This window comes from Arthroderma uncinatum (genome assembly GCF_011692745.1).
Source record: "Arthroderma uncinatum strain CBS 119779 chromosome Unknown scaffold1, whole genome shotgun sequence".
Classification (NCBI taxonomy): domain Eukaryota; kingdom Fungi; phylum Ascomycota; class Eurotiomycetes; order Onygenales; family Arthrodermataceae; genus Arthroderma; species Arthroderma uncinatum.
The window spans coordinates 1564799-1576968 of NW_022983863.1; the positions used below are offsets into that span (position 1 = coordinate 1564799).

The 12170-nt window shown below is 50.6% G+C and overlaps 6 protein-coding genes across 6 annotated transcripts; 3 read left to right on the forward strand and 3 right to left on the reverse strand.

The window, feature by feature from the left end:
• Positions 1-89: 89 nt before the first annotated feature.
• Positions 90-680, reverse strand: GIQ15_00478 (uncharacterized protein; the record flags this gene model as incomplete). The annotated part of the gene is made up of 3 exons (XM_033547895.1): positions 90-296; positions 380-474; positions 542-680. 3 exons carry the CDS (start codon positions 678-680, stop codon positions 90-92), a joined length of 441 nt encoding a protein of 146 aa, XP_033408846.1.
• Positions 681-1292: 612 nt separating this feature from the next.
• GIQ15_00479 (calcofluor white hypersensitive protein) lies at positions 1293-4612 on the reverse strand (the record flags this gene model as incomplete). Its single annotated transcript, XM_033547896.1, has 7 exons — positions 1293-1448; positions 1532-3339; positions 3398-3443; positions 3493-3568; positions 3776-3902; positions 3964-4510; positions 4574-4612. 7 exons carry the CDS (start codon positions 4610-4612, stop codon positions 1293-1295), a joined length of 2799 nt encoding a protein of 932 aa, XP_033408847.1.
• A 277-nt stretch (positions 4613-4889) lies between these two features.
• Positions 4890-6157, forward strand: GIQ15_00480 (U3 snoRNP protein; the record flags this gene model as incomplete). The annotated part of the gene is made up of 2 exons (XM_033547897.1): positions 4890-4979; positions 5033-6157. The coding sequence occupies 2 exons, from the start codon at positions 4890-4892 to the stop codon at positions 6155-6157; spliced, it is 1215 nt and encodes a 404-aa protein (XP_033408848.1).
• Positions 6158-7309: 1152 nt separating this feature from the next.
• Positions 7310-9491, forward strand: GIQ15_00481 (uncharacterized protein; the record flags this gene model as incomplete). Its single annotated transcript, XM_033547898.1, has 5 exons — positions 7310-8621; positions 8675-8835; positions 8906-9047; positions 9102-9377; positions 9430-9491. 5 exons carry the CDS (start codon positions 7310-7312, stop codon positions 9489-9491), a joined length of 1953 nt encoding a protein of 650 aa, XP_033408849.1.
• Positions 9492-10743: 1252 nt separating this feature from the next.
• On the reverse strand, positions 10744-11141 carry GIQ15_00482 (uncharacterized protein; the record flags this gene model as incomplete). The annotated part of the gene is made up of 2 exons (XM_033547899.1): positions 10744-10854; positions 10914-11141. 2 exons carry the CDS (start codon positions 11139-11141, stop codon positions 10744-10746), a joined length of 339 nt encoding a protein of 112 aa, XP_033408850.1.
• Positions 11142-11450: 309 nt separating this feature from the next.
• On the forward strand, positions 11451-12139 carry GIQ15_00483 (uncharacterized protein; the record flags this gene model as incomplete). Its single annotated transcript, XM_033547900.1, has 2 exons — positions 11451-11695; positions 11758-12139. The coding sequence occupies 2 exons, from the start codon at positions 11451-11453 to the stop codon at positions 12137-12139; spliced, it is 627 nt and encodes a 208-aa protein (XP_033408851.1).
• Positions 12140-12170: the final 31 nt, after the last annotated feature.

The following is a 12170-nucleotide window of genomic DNA, read 5'->3' on the forward strand; positions in this document are numbered from 1 at the left end:
GATAACAAGTCCAGGTAGCCTCCATTATTTCGAATCAGTTACTATGCTCGAATGAGGCTTGAGTTAACACATTGGACGACGACCCTACTTTATTTCTTGCTGCCACCGAGCCATGATGAGAGGCCACTCTTCGCCTCTGCTGCCTTCTGCTCGACGGCCTTATCGAAGCTCTCTAGCTTGCCGGAGAGGTCCTTTGCGGTCTCATGAGAGGCCTTGTCAAGCTTGTCCATACCCTGCTTCGCCCGCTCCACAGCTCCTTCGTCGAACTTCCTTGCTGTGTCTCGTACACTGTCATACTAATGGTATATTCATGTTAATAACTGCCTAAGTACGGGAGTATGCAGGCTAATCTATAAGCCCATGGACGAGTGGAACTCACAGCATCGTCTAGCTTAGCACCAGCCTGTGCACCGGTCTTCTCAGCAGCCGTGGAACTTGTTGGCTTGCCTCCATGGAGTGCTCGAGAAGCATCGCCTATGAACGCAATTAGCCTGGATGCAAGCGGGAAGGCCAATGCCTGTCTCGGATGATAGAAGCTTACTCTCGAACTTTTGGGTCGCCCTCTTTGGGTCACCTCCGGCAGAATATAGGTAGTAACCACCGGCACCTAGAGCGGCCAAACCGAGCCACAGTGGGAGACGAGACTTGGGGACGCTAGGGACATTTGGCGGCCGATCCATGATTGCTGGGTGCGGTAGTGCTTGGTAGGGATTGGAGCTCGAATTGAAGCTTGAATCGAAGAATCAACAGACAGTGAAATACAGACAGTTTCACAAGAACCACAGGCTTCTTCCGTACTGTTTAAATACTCCTCAGCATCGGAGTGAGGGGTCTTATAGTCCAGGGTTGGCTGCTTATATCCCAGACGGCGAGCTCAAGCAGTATGACGTAAATTTGCCTGAAGCTCGAGTCACGTGGTGGGACTCTGGCATGGGTTGTAGCCACAAGAACCAAGTTTATTGCAAAGCTACAGATGGACCAGGACCATTCTGCGAGAAGGAGAAGCCTGGCCGTGGTCCAGTGCTCGTGTTTCAAACATGGGGAGAGGTCGAGGGTGGACGTATCTTGATCGTCGTGGAGTGTTCTCTCCAATTGGTGATAGGTACCCCTTATGGTAATGTGGTCGCTGCCCCTGATCTGGAAAATCACGAAGAGAGGGAAGAAAAAAAGTAGGAATTAATTAGCTTATTACGTATCTGCGTATGGAGTACAAGGATCATGCCCCTAACAACTAGCAGACAAGGTTTTATTGGACAAACAGGAGGCTGGCGAGGCTTTTCTCCCTCTTTTTTTTAGTTGTAGTATCGAGGCTCGTCAAACACATGATATCTGTGGCCGCGAACGCCTTCCCCTCGGAACATGGCAGGGAATCTCATGCCTGCAGGTACTTGGTCTTCCGTTATGCGTTCTCCCGTGCCTTCTGGCTGACCGACAGCGAATTTACCGACCTAGAGTGACATCATTAGTATCTTAGTATGCAACGAAACGGGGCCGTGTCTAGCCTGAGGGGAGGAATTTTTCTCCTTCTTACCTGTAGTTCGGTGTCTGTAATCGTTCCTCTGCTCACACGAGCATATCCAATCTTGCGGATATTCTTGTAAAGAATATATTCACACCAGCGATCCCAGTCGGTAGGGTCAATGTCTTTCATTCCACTCTGCTCGCTAACGTAGGTGTTATAGTTGCCTTCAAGCGGCTTGGTGACGAGGTAGCTGAGCAAGATCATGGGTTTGTCCGATGATCCCATCAGCTTGGACAGGTATTCCGACTGAAGTCTTCTGTCCTCGGGGTCTTCTTCCTGGCCAGAGTGGAATACAACCACATCGACATGTTCACCGTACATGTCAATCGTCGCATGAATTGCAGGGGCGAGTTCACCAACGGGCGAGGGAAGGAGATGGTGTGTCGAGTTGAGAATTGGGAATTTGGAGAGTAGAGCGCATCCCCAGGTGTGTTTGTTTGGACCAGGGCCATAGTCGACGTACATACCGAGATCTTCAGCGAGGAACTGAGTGGTGTCTCGGTTACCCATGATAATTCTTTGAAGGTCGGATTCAAGCAATCCTACGACATCAAGTTCCAGTTCCTTGATCGCGTCACGCATACGCCTCTCAGAGGACCACATGTCGTTGTCCAGCGAGAAATGCACAGTCCAGATACCAGCAGTCAACACCTTCTCGTCTTTATGGTATGGAGTATAATCATTGGTGGGGAATCGCAGGAATCCAACAGCGAACGAGACGATCTGGAGAGCACCAAGGACGTAGAGGTAAAAGGTTTTCTGCTTGCGAGCGTTTACGACCGGCTTTCTGTATTTGGCGGATGGCGAGGTTTGCGAGACCGATGATGAAAAGACACCGGCTCCAATCAAGATCATCATCGCGATCATGACCCAGTCGGTGCGTTCACGGACAAGTGGTCCGCCAGGCACAAAAGCGTAGGCGACAACCCAAATACTGAAAAGAACCATGATATTGTAGACGAAGAAGCCCAATCCGAAGACGGTCGCAGGGGAGTGTCGTACAGCGGAGCCGATGAGAATAGGGGCAATGGCCATAATATAGACTGCAAGCATGAGGCCGCCGTAGAATCCTATCCAATGGCTGTTTCCTGTCAATAGCGCGGCGCCAACAGATCCCAGGCCAAAGGCAGTCCAGCTTCCAGCTAAACGAGGATAGGTTATGCCTAAAAACACACCGACACCCATGGCGAGGATGGTGAGAGATCCATGAGGCACCGCAATTGGACCACGGATAGGGAAACCTTCCCACACCCATAGAATCATCGTGCTAGAATCCGAAAGAAGGGAGTGCATAGCAAACATAAGTCCACCGAACCCGAGAGCGGAGAGAATCGAGGAACCCTTGCGGCCGTTGGAGGCCATATAATCTCCAGACACATAATTTCTGCGGGTCGAACGAAGCACGGAGAGTAGGGCGAGGGCAAGCGCTGTCTTGTTCCATCCACCATTGTTTGGGTTGAGAATGGGCCACACTGGGTTGTTTGTGTAAAACGCATATTTCATAACACTAGAGGCGAGAAGTCCGATGCTCCAGGCAATCACTCTCGTCTCAAGGCGTGCAGGCTGGCTACGCTCTCCATACCATGTAGCAGCCCATGTTAAGCAGCCCATGGCAACGGAGAAACCAACCATGAACAGTCGATATGGGGGGTATCGGACGAGGTAGGCGAGGAGGCCGGAGAGGGATAGTAGGTGGAATAGTCGGACATTACGGACAGCAAAGGAGCGGAATCCAGGCATGCATAGGAGCACAGGCGAAACACTAGCCATGACGATAGCCTCGTAACCAGAAAGTCCCATGCTCCATAGGGGGAAATCTAGAGATGATTCGTGAGTAGACGTAAACGCAGTTGCGGCTTCATGGGTCACACTTACACCAAACCACAACCCCAAGAGAAGTCAGGGTGGACCAGAAGACGAACTATGCTATGTTAGAGTATAAAGACAATTGAGTCGTGAGGGATTCTTACTCCATTGTAGACGTCAGCCGCGGCATCGAATGCCTCGATAAGGAAGAAGCGTTCACCAAGGGCGACGTGCTGTCCGCTATAGGAGATATTAGCGTCAACTGAAGTAGGGTAGAGGAAGCAGGACAAGATAATGGCTCAATCGTACTCTTTTTCGATAGCGGCATCTCGGGCTGATTTACTCGTTCTGTTCATTCTTTTTGTTTTAGAAAAGAGTACCAAACATCCATGACTGGACATAACGACTGTACAATTTAAAATCTACTTCGGAAGCCGCCTGACGTACCCTCTGCTAATCCCCTTAATGTCTTTCACCGTAATCTCAAAACCTTCAAAATCAAGAGCAGTCACGGCATCAAAACCCACGTCGAACAGAATCAGGGCCCATTCGAAAAAGGCATAAGTCGTGTAGGCTAGCAGAACCGAGTTAGCAAGCGGAAGATTGTAACGGATATTAATCATTTTCTAACTCACCTCCAGCAACCTTGTGGACTTTGTGTTGGATAAAAAAGTATACTAGCGGAACAATTGTAGCAAAGAATAAACCAGCGAAGGTCTTTCGGTACTTGAGAGCCCGAGGGTTATTGGGACTCAATGCGAGACATCCGACAGTCCACGGAATAGTAGCCACCAGGTATGCGATCATAGAGATATCGTGCCAGCTGTGGTCGTCCGTCGAGGTCACGTATGTCCATCCTCCGCACGTCAAGGTCCTGAACAGGCCAACTCCGAGGACAAACTTGGGCAGAACCGAGTTGGGTCTCGCAGTGAGGATATACCAGAGGAAGACAAGGGCGAATCGAGGACCGGAAGTGATCGCGATAAAGACCTGGAAGACCGAACGCTCAGGGTATCTGTCGCCAATAGTCGCGGAAACGGACGGGAACCACTCGTCGGGATAGCCATAATGCTCGTTCTGGACAATCTTATGGTAATGCAGCTGTACGCCAACAATCAGAGCGCCTAGAAACGCAGCATAAGCAACAGCCGTATGCGTCCATGAAATCCATTTCCCATTAAACTGGAGTCCGAAACATTAGCCCGAGGTAGATCAGCATGGGGGGAGGGAGTAGAGGGCACAAACAGTAAAGACCGTGTCCCCGTCCTTGAACTTGGGGGCCATGGTTAGAAAGCTATAAACGAGCGACGCGGGAGGGAATAGTAAAACATCAACGAAGAAGTATTAAAAAGAGAATTTCAAAGGAAGGGAAAGAAGCGAAGACTCGACGTTTGGCCCCTGACGGAGTTCGCAAAAAGCGCGCCTGGGGATAAATCCTTCCTCGGCCCTTTCTTTGATCCGCTCCGCCCAAAAAATATATATCGAGCTCGAGGAAGAGTAGATGCGCAATTCGTTCACTCCAACTATAGGACAGTCTCTTGTCTGAATAAAGGAGATAGAGATGGCGGCTGCAAGTGACAAGGCTCGCTTCTATCTGGAGCAGCTGGTCCCCGAACTGCGCGAGTATGAGAAGAAGAAAATATTCTCCAAGGTAAATCTCGCCCACCAATATTCTATCGATATGGCGTCTAACGGTCTCTACAGAGCGAGATAAGCTCTATAACGAAGAAGCGATCCGACTTTGAGCATAGGATAAATTCACGCGGGCCGTCGCCGTCAGACTATGCCCGGTATGCCGAGTACGAAATGAACCTGGATACGCTGCGCAAGAAGAGGATCAAGAGACTCGGTATCAAAGCACCTATGCACGCTGGCCAACGGCGAGTATTCTTCATCCTCGACCGTGCTACGAGGAAGTTTCATGGAGATGTCAGTCTATGGCAGCAATACATCGAATACGCACGCAAGCAAAAGGCCCACAAGAAGCTGGCTCAAATTTTTACAAACGCCCTGCGCCTACACCCGAGAGAGGTCGATTTGTGGATATACGCTGCTCAGCATGTTCTACAGGATCATGGAGATATAACGCAGGCCCGAGGCTATATGCAGCGCGGCTTACGGTTCTGCAAGAATTCGCAGGCATTGTGGCTTCAATATGCAAAGTTGGAAATGATATATATAGCGCGGATATCTGCACGACAACGGATTCTTGGATTGGACAAGGCAGAAGAGCAGCAGCAGCAACAGCCGGCTATCGACGAGAGCAAGGATGAGCCCGACGCAGATGTGATGATGCTGCCGCGGTTGACGGAAGAGGATATAAATCCGACACTTGATGGCGATGCGCCGGATAAAGCATCGTTGGAAACGCTCAATGCGACGCCCGCGTTGTCCGGTGCTATCCCCATTGCCGTCTATGACGCGGCGATGAACCAGTTCGAAAACGACCCGAGTCTCGCCTACGACTTCTATCATATGCTCGTCGAGTTTGAAGGGTGCCCGTGTCTGCAGCGTGTGCTGAGCCATGTCGTCGATTCTCTAATCACAAATCACCCGGCAGACGCCAAAGCACAGGAGTGTTATATCAAATACCCGGTTGCGGACTTGAGTCCCTCCTCGCCGGAGTTCCCTCGGGCGTTCTATACATCTCTTAGTCGAGTGAAGGAGTACGTGACTGAGGAGAACCCCGTTCTAGTACAACTCGCACCACGGGTTATCGGTTGGCTGCAGGGTCTGATGGAGACTGAGAACCTCGATCCAGCGCTGCAAAAGGTGATACAGGCGACGTTGAAAAGTGCGAATCGGCGGGTGGAGGGTTGCAGGACGTAAAACCACAACCACCAGCTTCTCTAGATCTAGTTCTTCGTAATCAAAGATACCACTTTCATGCCATGCCCCATCACTCGTCGGATCTTCCTCTTCGACTGCTCTTCTTACTGCTGTGTGCCTTTTTCATCCGCAACCGAGCTTCATTTGCAGATTTCTGTCTGTCGTAGCAAGTCAGCAATGCCCGTCACAAGTATGCAACCGTCCACCTTACAGTTTCTGCACTTTCTTCCTCTGCTCCGGCGAGGTTTCTCCTGGTATAGCTCCCTTTCCGGCCTCCGCTATCATGTTGGTAAGCTTGTCGAAACAAAGCTGGAGGTTCTGTGACTGCTTTCGACTGTCGTCCGACTGTATGACCAAGGCCTGAGAGTTCTCTGCGAAGTATCGTGACGCCCGAATGGAAGTATGTAGTATCGACGGTATAAGCGGTAGCAGGGAGCTCATCGGCACCTTTATCGTCGCCTTCGAGTTGACCCTATTTCCATTAACAATCGTCCTGTCTTCTGGTCAAAAGAGCATCTTACTTGTTCACATTCTGTCCTCCCGGCCCGCTTGACCGGCTAAAGGAGACATCGCATATGTTCTTGGGAATTGTCTCTGGAGAGAGGCGAGCAAGCCATGTCCTCGCTGCTCTGAGCTCGTCGTCGCTGGCCGTATGCGCACTGCGACGCAGACTTGTAGGAAGACGAAGAACTCTCCAGACCACCTTCATCCTGCCTTCACCTATCCTACCTCTTGGTGACTTCGACTCTCAACTCTCAACTTGACATCTAAACTCGACATCTCAACTCTCAACTTAACTTCGTGATGGCCAGACTGCTTAGTCAGTTCCTTAGCTTTCCAAGCTCCGTCCGCTATCTCGAACCCTTAATTGGTTGCTGAGAAGAGCTCAAAGGGAAACATCCATCTGCACTTCGCACAACCCACCACATCACCATGCCTGCCGGAGGCTGCATACTCGGGGCTCTATCCGTTCCTCTCGTCCGGACTTATATTCTCGACGGTTTATAGGGTGCTGTCTCTCGCGCGCTGGATGGCCGCCCGCCTCCCTCTCGAGAGCTACATAAATTACCCGACCCTGGGTGCGTCAAGCGAGACACACGCTGAAAAAGGGCACGGCGGCCCTGGTTAGATGAAGCTCGCAGACTCCCTGAAATGGCCTCAGATCCGCCAGAGGAGGCGTTGCACTTCCGCGGCAAGACGCTGACGCCAGAGAGCCCGCGTCCGCTGCACATCGCAGAGCCGTCGAATATACCCCTCCTCCAGAACCAGATGGACGCAGCGTACCATGATACGTCGGCCTTTGAGAGCATCCCAGACGTCAAGGAGCACACGTTGAACCCGGCGCTGGTTGTGCAGGGACTACAGCCGGTAGATGAGTTCTCGACGCAGGCATACTCGCTGCTGCAGAGCGGGCTGGAGCAGATGAAGACGTCGAGTGGCGCTGCTGGACCAAGTGCTATCACAGGTAGTTTCCCTGGATCTAATACTAAAGCGGAGGGCATAATATCAGAGAATGAATCGATCTTCACTTCTACTACTCGTGACGAGATTTTGACTAGTTCACTTTCATCTCCAGTGCCTGACCCTAATCCTGATCCCGCTTCCCATATCAATATCAATACCGCCGCCCCAGCAGAGGAGGATTCTTCAGCAGCCGCCCAACTTGGCTCTAACCATGTTATAGGTCGTTCCGATGCTCTCGATTTGTATCAAGCCGCTTCTGGTCCTGCCCTTCCTTCGTATGACTATCAACAGCCCCAGTTGTGCACAGAACCTGAAGCTATTGGTTATTCCCTGGGAGTAGGGGCTGCTACTACAGCACACAATTCAGGTGATATAAATCCTGATATCTCTCAGACTTCTCCTCTCAATACTGCTGTCACCTATCGGAGCTTGCTTGAAAGCAATGCGCCCTCATCTTTTACCACCACCACCACTGCAGCCCATCCCGCAGAGCCCATAAACCAGGTGCCCACTCATAACCTTGGTGATATCCCTTCCATCCCTGACCTGTCCCTGCCTTACCCATCTACACTCCCTCCTCGCCCACCAGTCCATAACTACGAAGCCATTCCACCCAGCCAGACAGACACAGGTAGTGGTCATCTATTTGAATCATCATATAACCCGTCCTCTAAAGAGACCTCACAAGATGGTCAAAGTAATAGTCACCCCCAGAGTGGCTATCCGCCGGTCATGAATACAACCATGTCAGCAGCTCCCCCAGCTACTGCAGCATCTCAACAGGCGCCATCAAAGTCTCATTCTAGAAAGGTATCTGGCAGTTCACGGAAGCGTGATAGCTATGATGAGAATATCGAGTCCAAAAGAGGTGACCAACAGGATGATACCCCCTGGGGCCCGGAAATTCAGAAAAAGTATGACGACTTTCTCCGTGATGAACGAGTGTACGTTACCGAGGCGCATTGGGATCGATTCCCCGTCGGATCGCGACTATTCATCGGTAAATAAGCAATACTCTCAATGTAGCAGAGAATCCATACTAACAACGCATAGGTAACCTTCCCACCGAAAGGGTGACGAAACGGGATTTATTCCATCTCTTCCATATGCATGGCAAACTAGCTCAAATATCGATCAAACAAGCCTATGGCTTTATTCAATTTCTGGAGCTTGACTCGTGCCGCAAAGCACTACAAGCTCAGCAGGGAGCTACTGTGAGGGGACGAAAGATCCGTGAGTATTCACGACCCGTTATTCTCGTTATATATCCTAACGTCTTGTTAGATCTTGAAATATCGAAGCCACAACGAAGCGCTCGCAACTCTGGCCCAGCCGAACCTGGAGGACGTAATCTGCGAAGGTCAAGGTCACCGGAATATGAGAGAAACAGAGAACCAGCTCGTGGCGGTCGCTCTGCAGCCGACCGGTACGATAGGTTTCCGAGCCAGGGCCAGAGTAGACTGGCAATCAGTGATTTCAGAGAAAAAGACCAGCATCGGTACCGTGACAGAGCCTCTCGATCCCCCTCTCCCCGTGGCCCACGTCGAGATTCGTATCACGCCCGGGAACGAAGCTTTGACCGATATGACCGCCGTGATAGGCGACGGTCGAGGTCGCCCCGTCCACGGAATGCGCGCCACCGTAGTCCTAGCCCAAGGGACAAAGGGTATGACAGCGAATCTGACCTACCAATCCCAAGAAGGGATCCGCGTAACGTCCCTGAGGTCCAGGTCATTGTTCTGGAAAATGCAGATAAGTAAGTTTAGCCCCTGTCCATATTGAACCATGGGAGTACTGACCTGATTTAGTGAATTCGTTTATCGCGTTGAGAACGCTTTCCGGGACCGCGGCCTCCGATGTGATGTATTAATTTTAAGTCCACGAATACGGCTCTCTGCCGTTGTTCGCCGTCAGATAATCGAGGGTGTCCTTGCCATTGTTCGCATCTCGCGTGCAAACCAGTATTCTGGAAAAATACCATTACAGATATTTGACAGAACTGGTGGGATGGGAAACGTCCGATTCAATGGTGGGTTATTCTTATCGTCTATACTTCTCACGGTCCCTAGTGCTAATGATAATATAGAGTACACTGAGCTTGATCTCAGCATCGCGGCCGAAATTGTTGTGCAGGCTCGTAACTCTCAGAAACCAAGTCTGATACAGCTGCAACCACCATTGTTATCTGTAGCCTTACCCTCTCTACCTATCCAACAGCAACTACCCACTCAGCAATCTGAGCAGACTGCAACAATCGCCAACCTCCTATCGAATCTCGATAGCTCCACGCTACACTCGCTGCTTAATTCCTTAAACCAACAGCAACAGCTACAAGCACATCAGCAGCAGCAGCAACAACAGCATCAGCAGCAGCAACAACAGACCCATCAGTTTCGATCCCAACCGGTGGCAACCACTGCACCACAGTTAAATTCAACTAATATAGCTACACTCTTGGGTAACTTGACGCGTCAGAGTAACGCCAACTCGCCATCCGTTCCAGCGATAGCTCAAACTACACAGTTTGCACCCCCGCCAAATCCAAACACGCATCCCAATGCGAACCTAGCATCACTCCTCGCAAAGGGGCCGGGGAATGACGTGCCATATCAACAACCACAAGCAAATACACAGGTACAGCAGATCATGGAGCAGTTAATGAAATGGAAACAATAATGAGCCCATTGATATATTTAATTCATCACTACCCAATTGTTTGGTCCGGGCATCCCACCCCCATTGCACATTAGCGATATCTGAATCTCACTTTTTTGCATTTATAGCACAAGGTGATGGAGAATGGTTGAATTTGGGGGATATGTAATGCTATTTCACATGCTATATTGCGTTATAATATACGTCTAATTCCTTTCTCTCTAGAGAAGTCAGGCTAATGTTACAATCATATCTTACACTCGTACCCCTACCCATAGTTGCCTTGACCGCAATGTTGTAGAAGATATGGGATAGCTACCATATCTATAACCTCCGTGGAGTGGGGATTTCGGCACAGTCGAGTCAAGCCTTTCATAAGGCGCCCGGAGACAAAACGAAGCCAGTGATGCCTCAAACTTCCCATAGTCTATCGTAGCAAGATCTCCCTCCAATATCCAATCGTAGCTCTATTTGGCCGCTTTCTGTGCCGCGGCAGAGTCGAGGTTTTCCCGTTTTATTCTCTCGATAGTCTGGTCCCTCCTGTGTTCCATTACTCGCTTTTCTTTAAAGTATTTCACCTATAAACACCGGTTAGTAGACTGACAACCAATACAGTTCATGGCAAGGCAAGACATACCCAAGTTGCCGAGCAGGCACTCTCAAACTCCAGCAGTTCCTTGGAGCACTTCGATCGTGCCGGGCCGTCTTCCTTGATAGCATCGACAATGTTATTCGCATCTAAGCAGGCGAAGAAGCGGTCTCTTCCTATCCAGCACTGTTGGCGGGATGATCGGTCGGGAGCGATTGAGCCGCCGTCCGTGGACTTCTTGGGCGCAGATTCGGGGGATGACGAAAACCACCCCATTTCGAGCGATGTAGAGACAGAGTAAATAACCGAGAAGCCGAGTAACTGTTTGTAGAATGCGATGCTTGCGTGGCGTAGAAAGTCCATCCATTCCATTGCTTGCCCGTACTCAAAATATTGAATATCACGTGACCATATCCCTTTCTCGTTTCGTCGGCGCCTGAAGGAAGAAACAATTTCCCAAGCTCAAGGGAAGTCCCGTCACGACGATGCACTTTCATCTTGACAGATGAACTGTTGTTTTCTGCTATAAGGAAATGCAGCCGCCTAATTTTATACCATAATACCTGCGCCGTTCAAGTCCTACACATGCGACGCCGTCGACTCCCGCGGGCTGGTGCTCTGGCAGACCTCCCTCCGTCGAAGATTATACGGAAGATTCTCGCCATCCAACTAGCTTACTATGTCTGCGCTTCGATCCTTATCTTATTCACGGCCCTGGTGGCTGGCACTGCGTTCTCTCCAGATCTTATACTCAGCTGGCGGACGGTCCGGGGGGATACAACTGTCGGATGGACTCTTGGATTCGTTTGGCTGCTGAACAGCTCCTTGGGGTATGCACTTTACCACGACTCGGTGTAAGATGTCAAAAAAGGAACAAACTGACTGTTTACAGAGCTATATTCCTCCTGTTATTCGTTTCGCGGTCAAAACTTATTCCCGACTTCGCCTTCACGGTCCATTTCATTCATCTTACGATCACCTCCTTTTATACACATTCTATCCCTACGAATATGCTCTGGTGGGGTCTCCAGACGGCCAGCGCAACTCTGATGACGTTTCTGGGCATGTGGGCTTGTCAGTGGAGGGAACTACGGCCTATTGCTTTTGGCGGCCAGCCTAACGCCAGCTCCAGGCAAACCCAAGCTACGGATGCCGATATCGAGAACGGAATCGATCTGGAAAACCTATCGAGGGGGAGAGGAAGAGGTCGAGATCGAGACGGGGGCGGAGACTATGCTGCGGTTGCCAGCAAGGAAGTCGAACCTAACGAGTAGACAGGGTATAGGTTGGTACGGGTTCATGGCT